Source organism: Puma concolor, chromosome B2 (assembly GCF_028749965.1).
Source record: "Puma concolor isolate L17-30 chromosome B2, mPumCon1.1.hap2, whole genome shotgun sequence".
NCBI lineage: Eukaryota > Metazoa > Chordata > Mammalia > Carnivora > Felidae > Puma > Puma concolor.
In genome coordinates, this window is record NC_141671.1 from 136,368,576 (window position 1) to 136,383,727 (window position 15,152).

At 43.5% G+C, this 15,152-nt stretch overlaps 1 protein-coding gene across 4 annotated transcripts in view; it reads left to right on the top strand.

Moving 5' to 3' along the window:
* UST (uronyl 2-sulfotransferase) overlaps positions 1–15,152 on the top strand; it is a 319,150-nt gene that overhangs the window by 249,703 nt on the left and 54,295 nt on the right. For all 4 annotated transcript variants that reach the window (XM_086708095.1, XM_086708096.1, XM_086708097.1 and 1 more), the window contains exons 6-7: positions 2,642–2,739; positions 4,712–4,869. In XM_086708095.1, the coding sequence (XP_086564221.1) occupies positions 2,642–2,739; positions 4,712–4,869 (256 nt within the window). The remainder of the gene's footprint in view (positions 1–2,641; positions 2,740–4,711; positions 4,870–15,152) is intronic.

Below are 15,152 nucleotides of genomic sequence, written 5' to 3' on the forward strand. Positions count from 1 at the left end.
GGTCAGAGCATCCTTAGGGCAAAGCCCACTCATCCTCCCACAAGCTTTGATTTGTTTTACAATGTGCAAATCTCCTTTTTCTGATGATAAAACTAAAATACATATATTACAATAGAAGTAGCATTTATGTAAAATAATGTTTTACTTAAGATACTTTATATACACAACATTTATAGTGAAAATAACATTTCAGAAGAGGATAAAGTTCAAGTTCAACCAACATATTCCCATCTTTTACATCTATTGCCAGAAAGAACCACTTTTAACAGTTTGGTACTTATTCTTCTAGATATGTTTGTGTTTATGTAAACATACGTGTTTATCTTCATATCGTCCTACATCTGCATATTGTCCTGTGATTGGCTTTTTTTCATGTGAAAATTCATCACAGACACTTTTCAGAACAGTACGTGTAGATTCCCCTTGTCCTTGCCAGCTGCCCCATATTTCACTGTAGGAATGCACCGTAACTTCTCAGGGAATCATTCCCCCATTAATGAACATTTAAATCCTGCCATATTTTGTTGTAATAATCTTGTAGCAATGACTATCCCTACATAGATGGTCCTCAACTTTAGATGGTTCAACTTACATTTTTTTCAACTTTAAGGATGGTGTAGAAGTGATCTGCATTCAATAAACGCTGTACTTGGAATTTTGAATCTGGACCTCTTTCCTGGACCAGGACCAGCCTCTCTCAGGAGGCTGGACAGGAGTGAACAGCCACCGCCACCACCCCCACCCCACCCCCCGCCCCTGGTCAGCCACGCGATCAGGAGGGCCCACAGCCTGTGCACCTCCAACCATTCTGCACCCAGCAGCCATTCGGTTTTTCACTTTCAGTACAGCAGTCAGTAAATTACATGAGATATTCAGCACTTTATTATAAAATAAGCTTTGTGTTAGATGACTTTGCCCAGGCTAAGGTCAGCGTTCTGAGCACGTTTAAGGTAGGCAAGGCTAGGCTAACCTGGGATGTTCGGTAGGTTAGATGTAGTCAATGCTTTTAAACTTATTTTCAACTTCCAAAGGGCTGTTAGGATGTAATTGCATCACAAGTTGAGGAAGATCTGTATACCCCTCTGTGTCCAATTCTTCTTAGAAAGGTATTTTGGGGGGCGCCTGGGTGGCGCAGTCGGTTAAGCGTCCGACTTCAGCCAGGTCACGATCTCGCGGTCTGTGAGTTCGAGCCCCGCGTCCGGCTCTAGGCTGATGGCTCGGAGCCTGGAGCCTGTTTCCGATTCTGTGTCCCCCTCTCTCTCTGCCCCTCCCCCGTTCATGCTCTGTCTCTCTCTGTCCCAAAAATAAATAAACGTTGAAAAAAAAAAATTAAAAAAAGAAAGGTATTTTGGGTCTAACATCATGCATTTTTACTGGATTTTCATACACAATAAAGTACTCTTCATCACCCTTCACTTAACACGTGGCTGGATGGACTGATGAACTCCATTTGCTTCTAGTTTATTCCTCTCTGAGAGTTGTATACCCCTGCTTCCCACAGTAGACTCCAGTCCTCAGCTAAAGTGTTTGTGGCTGAATCTGTTTATTCCAGTTGTTACTGTAAATGTGCAATTTATTTAATGGGTATATAAACCAAAGAGGTATGGGGGGAAAGAAAGTGTTGTTAAAAAAAGAGTTTGTGGTACATTTTTCTGATTCCCAACTTGAACTAAAAAAAAAAAAATTAATATCTAATCACCTACCCCAGTCATATCAGATACAGTGGCTTCAACTGACTCAAATTTCATTGACAGTGTGACCATGTTTCTGAGTTACATCCACTCTTGATCTACCTTGCCAGTATTCTCTGGAAAAACATCCCGTAGCTGTTTGGTTTAGTTGTAAATTGGATTATTGTTTCTCCTTAGAAATACTTAAGAACCAGGCATGTCTTTTCTAGGGCAGCCAATGAATCTACCTTATAAAAGTTGACTTTTAGCCTTTCTGTTTACCCACCGACAGAGACGTGATGTGCAGCCTCACAGAAGAGAAATAGAAAATCTAGAAATCAGATGTTGCCTTCGAAAGTGAGAGACCGTATACAAACATCGTGTCACTCTCTAACCTAATATGACCTTAGAAATTATTTTACAGCCTCTCCAAACTCTAAAAATCTTTTATGTGACTCCTGTGGGTACTCAGTCATTATTTGATGGATGTACAGATACCCGGGGAAATACATTTCTGTAGGGCTGGCTCTACGGGGATCTCCAATTAAGTCAGAATGAATTAAGAAGGAAGCCACACTGCATTCACTCAACAAATATTTATTAAGTGCCAACTGTATACCGGTTGACTGGTAACGTCTGGGTTACGGTAGGTAGTGGGTACCCTGGGTAATAGTTCTGTCAAGATGCTCGTCATGTAGCTAAAGACTGCAGGCCACAGGGGAAATGCAGAAATGCAATTTAGTCAACAGAGCAAGCAATCTTGGAAATGCTCAGACCGCATGCGCACCTGGCCAGTGGAACAGGAGGCAAAATGACGACGAGAAAGATTTCTCATGAGATCTGTGAATTCTCTGTATCTCCCCACGGCTTGCCCGCGTGACCTGAAGTATCAACTTTACTCACCCTGTACGGCATTTGACAAAGCACTGCAGGGATTGCGAGACATCTCACTGCTGTGTTTTCTCTTCCAGGATATCAATGAGTGTATTCTTGAAAACTATCCTGAGTGTTCCAACCCCAGATTATTTTACATCATTCCATATTTTTGTGGACAGCATCCCAGATGCAGGTAAAGACTAAAAAGGACAATGGCAGGAAAGCCACCCGGGGGCACTGCGTGGGGAATCTCTTGTATGCCTACTCCCTCAGCCTTCTGGAATTCAGTTTATGTTTACTATTAATCTCCAAAGATTGCTTTGGAGACTCTGAATGTCCTATGTAGGAAGAAATGAACGGATCAGGGTCTGACAGAGGCCTTGGGACCCGCCCGTGAAGATGTGTAACCGAAATGCCAACCAGACCCTTTTTTTATTCTTAACTCATAGCTGTCCCTGCTCAGCCCATGAGATAGTAAAGACCAGCAGACATCACCCCACTGCTCCCCCATAGCGCCTGTATTTCATCGGCACCCGTCCTTGCCTACGTGCCCTGTCTAATTGGGTGTGAAACACTGGGCGCTCACACCCCAAAATCTGACAGTGTCTCTCTCAGGAGACACATCTTGTAGAAAAAGAGGAATGGGCTTCCTAGTCCTCAGCCCCTCAGCCTTACTTGGATGCAAGACCTTCTTTAGAAAGTGACTCGCTCAGATGGTAAGGCTCTCAGAGTGTGGTCTGCCCACCTCCTGCATCAGCGTCCCCAGGGCACTTGCTAGAAATCCCCACCTAATCACAGTGCCTGAGGTGGGGGCACAGATGATTCTCGTGAGCCTGGTCTCGCTGCAGTTTAAGTTCATTGTACTAGACAAACGTGTAGCCTGGAGAAAAAAAAAATGATAGTAACAATGAATATGATCTTCACGTGATGGAAAATAAAGCCGAAGTGACATTTTCCTGCAAAGGGAACACTGACTAGAAGGTCAGTGTGTTCCTGAAAAGATCGAGAGAAGAAACTGTTTCTGAAGTACAACCCATCCGTTGTACTTCTGGCCTGCTCAGTGATTACTGCTTAATTATTATGTGTGTTGTTGCTGTTGCCGCTTTGCTGAGTTTCCTGTAACACGGGACTCTGTTTACGGTCTGAAATCTGGAACTAGAAGCATCAGCTTTCTGCTTTATCATAAACTTCCTGAGTTCAGGAGGCCTCCCCACTCCAATCCTCACCCCTGTATAAGTGCCTCCTGGTTCACGGTCAGTGCTTCAGACGCTGGGAAGATTTGGGGCCAGATGACTCACTTTCTGTCACAGTGAAGATATTTATTCCAAGAAACATGATCCTAACTCCCTCAAGTGTTTTTTTTTTTTTTTTTTTTAAATTATATATTTCCTAATCCTGGGGAGAGCACTCATGATGCCTTATCCTGGTGCACAGACGATGATTTTCAAAACTCTTTCAGAATGTCCCCTTGTTCCCTCAATTATTTGAGCTGGGTTAGGTTTATTATTACAGTTTTTCAAAAGAGAATCCTGGCTTGCCCAAATTCCCTCGGATGGGAAATGCCAGCCATGCCTGGAGCCCAGCTCCCATGACTCCCATCCTTTCCCCCTCACAGAAATGCACTTGGCTCAGAGATCTGCCTTGCAGATGAGATGAGGCCATTTTCCTTCTGTAAAACAAAACAGAACAAAACAAAAAACATAAAAGCTTGTCTTTAAACTCTTTTAAAGAATAAGATGATTAGCAGGGATGACCTAAAACTGATTTTGATTTCTATAGAACTACTGTATCAGTAAGTTTCAGATTTCATATATTCTAGCTTTATTGGTTTGGTCCTTCTATTAAAAAGCCATTCTGATCAACCCTTTGATCAGTGTTTATAGGACCTAATTGCCTGTGTGTGTATTCTTCCCAAAAATATTTTGACCAGGGCCTCAGGGGGCGAGGCACCACACACAGGTAAACATGATAGCGGTAAGAGGTGGAAAAGCAAATGGCAGCTGGAAGGCTCCCAGCGGCAGCCATATTAGAGCTGATCCTTAAGGAGGTGGGATTGGGGCTCAAACGAATGGTGGGGGGCGGGTTGAAGAGATACATTCTCAGCATGTTGTTCCTGCATTTCGAAAATGAATCTTTGATTTGAAATCATTTTTGTATCCACGAAGGGAGCCTGGTGAGTGGGCCCTTGAAAGAGCAAAACTGAACGTGAATGAAAACTTCCTGCTTGTGGGGATTCTTGAAGAGTTGGAAGATGTGCTGCTTTTACTGGAAAGATTTTTACCTCATTACTTCAAGGGTGTGCTCAGTATCTACAAAGACCCAGGTAATTCCTTCTGTAGCAAGCTCTTTGGCGTTTTGGGGGGTTACTCACCTTGAACAGGACTCAGGCAATAAAAGGAGTAGAACCTTCTCTCCTGTTAATGAAGAGAAGTTGCCCTGACCTTCAAAGGAAGCTTAGAAACCTCCAGACATAGATGCCAAAACTGGGAGCTTCAGGTCCAGACCTAAACTTGCCATGTGTGAAAGGCCTGCTGGCTCCATTTCTCCCTTTGGAAAGTGAAGCTGGCAACATTGGCATTGACCTTGGTCCAGGGCTGTTGCCAGAGTCCACTGATGGAAGTGGGTGTGAAGGAACCATCAGGTGATCCTGTATCTGGGCCCTACTTCCATCTGACAAAGCACTCTGGCATATCCGATTCTGGCAATAGAATAGACACAGAAGCAAATTGAAAACGCAATTACGATTTTATTCTCACGAATGGCGTGGTTTCCAAATAGAAGCGAGAAATGGAATGCAGCAGAGAACAAGTGCAGAGGGTGCCTGTGGTATCACTGTAAAGATAATTACTTTCAGAAATCCATCATTTATTTTTCTCATTATTATCATATCCGGAGAGAACGGCAAACAACGTTGTTTCTCTCCCATTCTCCTTAATCTACTGCTGCCCTGCAAGCCTTGCATAGCATACTTACTCACTCCTCTGGTTGTTGTTTCATCATCCTGAAATGGGAGACAGCCTTCTGCTGTGTAGAAATGAGGTTCCCCAAACAGATGAAAGGTTCCCCAAACGCAGCCCTGGTGCCTCCCGTTCACCACCAGGCAGGTACCTTGCACCCCACCTGCACCAGGAGCAGGTGCCGATGCCCATGTGAACTGGTCTTTGCCCAGAGGGGCGCTGTTACATCAGGTGGCCCCTGCCACCGCCAGGGGTTTGCACGAGGAAGATAGCTGGCGTGTGGGTGCTGTCCTGGTCTCAGCTCTCTCCCTCCGAGGTAACTTCTGACGTGCACATGACCAGGAACCTTCACGCAAGCCCTGCAGGTCTGTCTCCTCAACAGGAAATGCAGTTTGAATGGCTGGAAGCATCATCGACCCTAGTCACTTTTTGAAAGTAGGCCTTCCTCTGCCCTTTCAACAGTGGGCAATTTAAAGAATTTGAAGAGCCATGCTGTGACCAATTTTTAGCTCTGTAAGATAACATAAACTCGGGTCTTTGTGCAAGGTGAGGTCTGACCCTAAGTTAGACTTTTTTGCAGAAAAAGTTTAGGTTATTCATTACTTCCGCTCTTTGGCTTTATCTGTTTGTATAGCATGCGTGTGTGCATGAGTGCGTGTGTGCACAAATACGTATGTGCGCTTGTGTGTGTGATACATAGTACGAGATAACAGGTGAACGAGGCGCGCCTGGGTGGCTCAGTCGGTTGAACATCTGACTCTTGGTTTTGGCTCAGGTCATGATCCCAGGCTCGAGGGATCAAGTCCTGCCTTGGGCTCCACGCTGCGCATAGACCCTGCTTAGATTTTCTCTCTCTCCCTCTCTCTCTCTCTCTCTCTCTCTCTCTCTCTGCCCCCTCCCTCACTCATGCTCTCTCTCTCTCAAAAATAAAAAATCATAAAAATATTTTTTTAAAAACATGAACGAAACCCTGGAGACACAGAGTTGTCAAAAAAATGAACACACTCTCATCCCAGCCTTTGAGAAGAGTTTCGGTCAGTCTACATCACACACGCCATCCGTCCTTGGATCTGGAACTAGTATCGTGGGCCCGATAAGTGAGGCATTTTATCTTTGTTCTTCTTAAATACAAATTGACCACAAATAAAAACCCCAGCCCCAAGAGCCCACTTATGTGCTGTTGTCAGAAGATATCCTCTTGACTTCTCAACTATCATCTCCATTTAGATGCGTGACTTCTCAGAAACTGGGCCTTTGTCCCATGATCCAGAAGCACGTTTAGAACATATTTCTGAAAATTGAGTTACTATTAGCTCTTGTGGCTTCAGCCGCAGTCTTTCGACCTTATAAAGATTTTTATCCTTTTGAGTTAGGCCTAGGAGTATATTAAATAATCTGAGGCTTGCCGCCTTAGAGAGGGTAAGGGGGGGTCCGATACTCCTGTGTGGTGGGATGAAAGGTTTCTCTAAGGCCGGGACCGACACATGACCGGTTCACACAGTCCAGCGTATTAGTGGTTAAAATAGTGAAATATGCCTATACTGCCCTCAGTGCCCACACTTGGCTGCCCTGTCTGCCCTTGCCATGCCCCCTCATCCAACAGTGAGGTAACAAAAGAGGTAATTCACAGGCATAGAGCGAGTCTTCAGGACTCTGGCCCAGGGCTACACTCAGCAAGTGTTGTGAATTCAGGTCCTGAGTGGACCTGGTTGCCACATATTTTGAATACCACCCCAGTGTGACGCTCTCAGCTGCCACACGACATGCATATAACAAACTGAACCCTTGAGTGATTGCTCAGAACTTTCCACCACATTCTCTGGTCTCTCGGGCATCTTCTGGAGAGATTGTTGTGTGGTGACATTGGCAGCCAAGCAGCCCCACAACTGCTGTGTCTCAAGGAGTCCCACATCCCCTGGGGCAGGGGACAGGAGATGAACATCCACTCCTGGCCAGCTTCTCACTATATTTTAGCCTCTGCAAAGACTAAGCACCTGCACTGTTTTCTTGTGCTCAGCGCATTGGTGTCACCCAGGTTAAAGGAAAGAGTGACCTCAAGTCACTTTAGCGATCTCATACCAGAGCTGCCTCGTCAGCCCATTTTTAGTCTAAATTCTCGGATTATGGCACACCGAAATCATTGCTTTTGCCCTTTTTAAAGAATTTTATAACTGAGTAGCCTAGAGAACGGAAGGAAGAAACACTAAAATCGAAGACATTGCGGGATCTAGTGACCCTTGGATCATTGTAGATGAATTGACCATAGAGCCCGAGTGAGATGCAGACCCCCCACTGGCCATTTTTCTTTGACGCTTGTCTTGTTATTTTTAAACTGTAGGTGTGTGCTGATTTTTAGTAATCCCTCTACAGCAATCCGAAAAATATTTAGACCAGTCTCATTACTGAAGAAAAAGCACTTATAGCAATGATCGTCTGGGGAGCTCGTAAAAATAGTTAACATCTGTTAGTCAAATGGGTTGTCACTTATTCAAGATAGGAATGATACCTCTTAATTCCTTGCAAATAGTACTGCTTGTTTGACTAGCCAACCATGTAGGGAAGTTCGTAACTTTTCTACGTAATAGCTCGACTGTTAGCCCCCACCTCGTGCATTTCTTGTAGGAGGGTATGCTGACAAGTGAATTTGTCTCCTCCCAAAAGTATTTGAGGAACTTAATTTTTAGAATTTTTTCTTAAAAAGTTATTTTTTTTATTAATGTCTGTGTTCCGCGGAGACCCCTTTAGCATATCTCAGAAGAAATGTATAATAATAAGTACTCAAGAGGAAAATAACAATGAGTTTTAGCACATGAATAACCAAGAGAATTTTCTTGAATTTTCTAGAATTTTTCTTCAGATATTTCTGAAATTTCTAGAATTTTCTAGAATTTTTCTTCAGATATTTCTTGCCAACCAGGGGTCACTTGTGGATGTCCAGGGAAGTACCCTGAAGTTTACCACTGAGTAAACTCCACTCAACCTTGCTTTGAGTTAGAATTAGAGAGAACTGGGTCCCAAACAGATGTGTTGGGTAAGAACAGCCAAACTCACTTGTTCGACCTACACAGTCTGATTTCTTTTTTTATTGATTAATCTGGATTATATTTGCTCATTACTTAACCTTTTCAGAGTCAGAAACTGGAGCCAGTCTAGAGAAGTTGAGAAGTTGATCCATAGTCACCCACCAAAATGTGGAAGTAAAAGGCAGAACTCAATATGTTTCTGAGCCATGAGTATTAATGTGCTTATGGATACTTTTTCTCCTTAACTCTTACAAACTGACATGCTGTGAGCCGCCAATGTGTTTCTTAGTCATAATTTCTTTAGGAGCTCAAATCACAGTGGTGTTAGGAGCCAAAACAAATAAGCAAATTAATTAAAGGCAGAGAACATGTGAATATCTGTGATAGGAACAGCCCTTAAATGAATGTCCCTTGACTTGGCAAATGACCGAGCTGTTATGATTCAATAGCGCCACCTAGCATCCAGGCGTTGGAACTTCATGACCTAACATTAATCCCCATTATCTTTCTTCCGCTTGGAGGCTCGAAAGCTCCTGTTTCCAAATTCTTTTCGCTTGTATTTTAAATACTTTCCGTTACTAGCATTACATTTGTATTCATTTTCAACTTTTTCCCGTTACAAATGTAAACATTGGCGCCACAGTAGGGAATTTACTACACTTCTGTGGGTTGCCTTGAGACTCTGGCCACCAACCATTACAAAGGAAAAGTGTGTAATTCCAAACAAATGACTTATGTACTAACTCTGCAGAGTTCATTCATAAACTGAGCGCTTTAAAAAAAATGCATATTTTTATGTAAGTATTTTTATAAGCGATGACAGAGTAAAAATTTAAATATTTTTTTCAACTATGCATGAATGATAATCAGACCTCCTATTAGAAGTATAGTAATGTACTCTGAGTTCATTTGCATTGTTGTATTTAAAGCTGAGGACATTTGGGGCGCCTGGGTGGTGCAGTCGGTTAAGCGTCCGACTTCAGCCAGGTCACGATCTCGCGGTCCGTGAGTTCGAGCCCCGCGTCAGGCTCTGGGCTGATGGCTCAGAGCCTGGAGCCTGTTTCCGATTCTGTGTCTCCCTCTCTCTCTGCCCCTCCCCCGTTCATGCTCTGTCTCTCTCTGTCCCAAAAATAAATAAACGTTGAAAAAAAAAAAAGCTGAGGACATCTACATAGAAAATAATAGCAAATATGTTGAAGAGAAAAGTTAATATGGTATGCTACAGGAAACATTCAAGTTTTCCTCCATCTATCAATAAAAATGCCAGACTGGGTTTAAACAAATGCTAAGTGATTAAAGCCTGGCCTATGTATCATAAAGAACAGCCATTCTTTAAAGAAAGAACACTGAGTTGGGAGTTACAGGAGACTCGAATCCTCTTCCTGCCGTGGTTCTACCCATATGACCCAGAGTAAGTGCAATTTTGGTGACTGATCTCTAAAGATTATTATTACGATACTAAAGCACAATGTTTTAGGTGACATGTTCCACCTTTTGTTGGTTAGCACAATTACAGGGTACTTCCCCCCCCCCCAAAAAAAAAAAACAGCAGTCCTTGGACAGTCCCCATTGCATTATTTCCAAGTTTAGTTATGGCAGCTATCGCCACCTAGAGGACATGACAGAATCCTAAATGGAGAGTTCTAGGTTCAGAATCTGCTGTTCCCTGTGGTTGGCCATATGGAGATGACCAACTCAAACTCTCTGGTCACAATGTCCATCCCTTTCTTTCTGTACCTTATGCATTTCTGTTGAGAAGATAGGATATCATAATGATTAGAGCACAGAATCTGGAGTAGACAGCCTGGTGGTAAAGCTGCTACTTCTCTGCTGTCACCACAGGAAGGTATAATCCCTCTGAGGCTCAGTCTCCCCATCTGTATAAAATGAAATAAACAAGGGGTGTCTGGGTGGCCCAGTCAGTCAAGCCTCGGATTTTTTATTTCGGCTCAGATCATGATCTCACGATTCATGAGATGGAGTCCCGCGTCGGGCTCCATGCTGACAGCATGAAGCCTGCTCGGGATCTTCTCTCTCCCTCTGTCTTTCTCTCTCCCCACTTCCCCCACTTGCCCTCTCTCTCTCTCAAAATAAACTTAAAAAAATAAGATGCATAAACAATACAATCCACTTCAGAGTGCACATAAAGCCCTTCGCCCAGAGCTTCACATATGATAAGAGTTCAATAATTAGCTAATATTAGTGTGCAAACCACATCACAGGAGAGAAACAGGGCCCATGTCTGTGAGAAACAGGACATCAGTCTGTCTTTGTAACTTCTACGTGGAAAAAGAGAGAGAGAATCTATGATGAGCCTTGACTTATTTTGACAGTTACAGCTGGCCTATAAAATTGTATGTCTTTAGGAAATAGTATTTTTTTTTTTTAACATTTATTTATCTTTGAGACAGAGAGAGACAGAGCATGAACGGGGGAGGGTCAGAGAGAGGGAGACACAGAATGGGAAACAGGCTCCAGGCTCCGAGCTGTCAGCATAGAGCCCGACGCGGGGCTCGAACTCACAGACCGTGAGATCGTGACCTGAGCCGAAGTCGGCCGCTCAACCAACTGAGCCACCCAGGCGCCCCGGAAATAGTATTTTTGACTTAGGAGGAGTCAATTACATTCTGGCTAGTACTCTATTTCTGGAATAATTATAGGGAATAAGTTTATTGGAAGTATTCTTACAGTGACACCTTCAGAAGTTGAAAACACACATCATCCTAGTCATTGAGGGTATTTTTTTTAATCATTTGTTTTTACACCCAAACTCTTGCCAAAATTATCAGGGAGCTAAGATTTCCACTTTATTTTTATCTTATTTTATTTTTATTTTATCTTATTTTATTTTAGAGAGAGAGCATGTACCATTCAAGGGAGAGGTAGAGAGAGGGGGAAGAGAGAGAGAGAAAATCCTAAGGAGGCTCCATACTCAGCACGTAGCCCAATGCAGGGCTCAATCCCATGACCCCAGGATCATGACTGAGCCAAAATCAGAAGTCAGGCACCCAACCAACTGAGCTACCCAGGCACCCTAAGATTTTAACTTCAAATGAAACCCACTATTGAGATATGATTGGGGCAATTAACCATTAACTTTTGCTGAATGTTGACTTTTTCAGACTGCTATATATCATGTTGTTTAGTAGATAGAGGATGAGTGTCCAGAGATTTGGTGGATTTTATTCCAAGTAAGACCCTAAGATTCAGTTCTTGAAAAACCTTGAGTTTGTTTCCCAAGTGCAAAATTAACTTCAAAACGCTAAATGAGTAAATCAAACCTTGTCCAGCAGGTGGCAGTGTCTGCACTTTCTCAAGGACGTGCCTGTGGTTTCCTAATAAGTTTGCATCTGCAGGCGGGAGTTTACATAATGCTTGAACACAGATGTATAATTATGTCCAATTTGAGGACTAAAAATGGGATCACAAATATCAAAAATATTCCAAGTACAATTGATTGTAGTAGTCCGAACTACATTATAGGAGAGCCAATGGTAGGCGATAAAGGGAGTTTTATAATGAAATACGTTTATGTGGGTCAAAAAAATATATACACTATAAACTCTGGTTTTGCACAAATTATCCATCTCTCTACAATGTCTGTATTAAACAAATGCTGTCTTTCATCCCTCATTTCCACTGCTGTTTCCTACTTCCTATTGCTTTTCGCCACGACAAAACTGAAAAACATTCTGGGACCTCACAGAGACATAAGCTATGGCTGGGAGGAATTCAGACTATCCATTTACAGACACCAATGACATTGCTTAAAGAACTCAACTGTCATTTATAAAAATAGTACTCCTCTTGCTTTTGGTTCATCTGCCATCGGTGTTCTCCATGAAGATTTGGTTTTTTTCACTAGCCATGTCCTAGGCTCAGACACTAATCACATTGGTACTAGATGAGGTGTGTGAGTGTGTGTGCATTCATTTGTGTTCCCACAACTAAACTCCTCATTATAGCTCAGTCATCTCTGAATAGAGTTGGGTCAGAAAAGCAGTAACAGCCTCTAGATAATAATAATTTGCATAGCAATTTACAGTTTATAAAGCACTTTCACACAGAATATCTCCTTTGAGTCCTCTTGAATCCTCTGAATCCAGTTGAGAAGGACAAATAGTCTTTGTCTCATTGTAAAACGAGGAAGCTGAGATTCAAAGATGGTGAACAACCTGCCCACAGTTACCTAAGTGACCACAGACATTCAAGCTTCTGTCCCCAGAGCTGCCACTAACACCATACACCTGTGACCTTCTAAAGAATCTTTGTGTTTAATCACTAACTCAGAGGTTGGGGGTATTAAGCATTCGTGGTATATATTGCAGTTAAAGGTGAGACCTGAAAAATAAAATCCATAGATTCTATTTTTCCACCTATGGTCTGTTCACTAAGGAATTTGAGGTCATAAAACATCATAGATCACTAAGGTATCATATGCCGCTGTATGGTAATCCACATAGAAGAAGAAAACACCCGATACCTTTATGGTGGGTGGTGCAGGGTAGAAGGGAACAGTCGTGTTAGACCTTTAAAATAGTGTCTAAAAATTAAAAGTGAATACATACAACTGTTTCAATTGTAGCTTTTGAGTAAATAGTTTAAATTAACATAAATGTGAACATCCCTTTAAATTAACTTAGACATTTAGGGTTTTTTTTTTTTAATTTTTTTTTAATGTTTATTTATTTTTGAGACAGAGAGAGACAGAGCATGAACAGAGGAGGGTCAGAGAGAGAGGGAGACACAGAATCTGAAACAGGCTCCGGGCTCCGAGCTGTCAGCACAGAGCCCGATGCGGGGCTCGAACCCACAGACCGCGAGATCATGACCTGGGCCGAAGTCAGACACTCAACCGACTGAGCCACCCAGGCCCCCTGACATTTAGGGGTTTTTAGTGAACACTTCTAGAAGGGAACTCTGTAACCACAGATCAATAGCTTGATTCACTTATAGTAACATCACTTTTTCACAGAGATTCAGCCTTTAGGGGTATTTAATTGATTTTATAAAAGCTTAATTTGCAGCATGTATGTATTGTGTATAGAAATAGATGTATATATTGTGTATTAGAAGTAACAATTACCATGAATTATATAGTTTTATTTTTTTTTTTAATTTTTTTTTTCAACGTTTATTTATTTTGGGGACAGAGAGAGACAGAGCATGAACGAGGGAGGGGCAGAGAGAGAGGGAGACACAGAATCGGAAACAGGCTCCAGGCTCTGAGCCATCAGCCCAGAGCCCGACGCGGGGCTCGAACTCACGGACCGCGAGATCGTGACCTGGCTGAAGTCGGACGCTTAACCGACTGCACCACCCAGGCGCCCCACCATGAATTATATAGTTTTAAATGCATTTTTCACTTGCCTATTGATTTTCTCTTGCCTTGGTACCATCCCTCGTCCAATAGAAAGGATCTCCAATTTTATTATTTGAGAAGAGAAGGAAAAGAGGACTTAATTTACATTGATTTTCCAGTAATAATTTTCCAAAACTATTTCCCTTCTGTGAAAACTAACATTTAAATAGCATAGATAAACTGAAAATTACAGAAAAATTCAACAAACACATTCAGCCACTGCTTAAATGTCTGCAAGATGCCAGTCCTGGGAAAGCATGCTATAAAGATCAAGAAAGCAGGGTCTAGCCTGAAAGCCATTGCACATAGGACCGGGAAGTACTTCCTGGTGAAGGTATTTGTGCCAGGCCTGGAAGGGGACATAGGTTTTCATCAGATGGACACGGAAGGGGGCATTCTTGGCAGAAAAATAACATGAATATAAGCAAGGAGGGGTGAAGATGCGGAAGTACCTGGAATGTGGGAGGCACGGGGTGGGGGTGCTCCGGCCCACGCTGGCCCTTCCTGCTGACTCTGCCTCTTGGAGCTGGGGGCCTCAATTCCTCATAACTCAGTCACCCTGCTGTTGCTAAGACAGCTCTGCCCAAGGCGGGAAAAGTATCAGCAGCTTCTGCTCTCTGTGTGGTACAACCTGGAGCTGAGTCACTCACACCAGTCTCAGAACCAGTGGCCAAGCCACAGTTGCCAGAGGGCCATGTGTCAACCCCAGACTCCCGCCCCCGCCCCCAGTTTCCCTGCCCTCCGCCAGTCCTGACCACCCCCCAAGAATCCCTCCCTTCCTAGCAGTGTGTCGGGATAGTGCCAGCTCCCCGAGTTCCTAGCACGAGGGTTCTTCTCCTTGCTCTCTTCCTGTCTCCCAACCTCAGATCCAGCCACTCAATAGGCTGGGGACACCCACTGGCTATATGCCTTGGGCTGTCGCGGGGGCCCCCACCACACGTCGGTCAACACCAGTTTCTGCCCTGCCTAATCTCCCAGATTCAGTCCTTTGCCCACCAGCATGGACTCCCTATCCTGGGTCCGACCCGGCTGTGCCCCCAACACTGCGTCTGGTCTTCCTGGTCTCCCAGGCTGGAAGCCCTTGAGATCATCCTTCCAGAACAGTCTCCCTCAGCCCCTGCCTCCCACACCACACATCCTGAGAAGTTGATGTCCTCTGAGTCCCAACCTCATCATCTGGAGAAGCCCGGCTGCCCCCCACAGCGTGGCCAGGCCTGGGGGTGTGCAGTTTTCTCCCCTATGATTCATTTCCCCCAACAAAGAG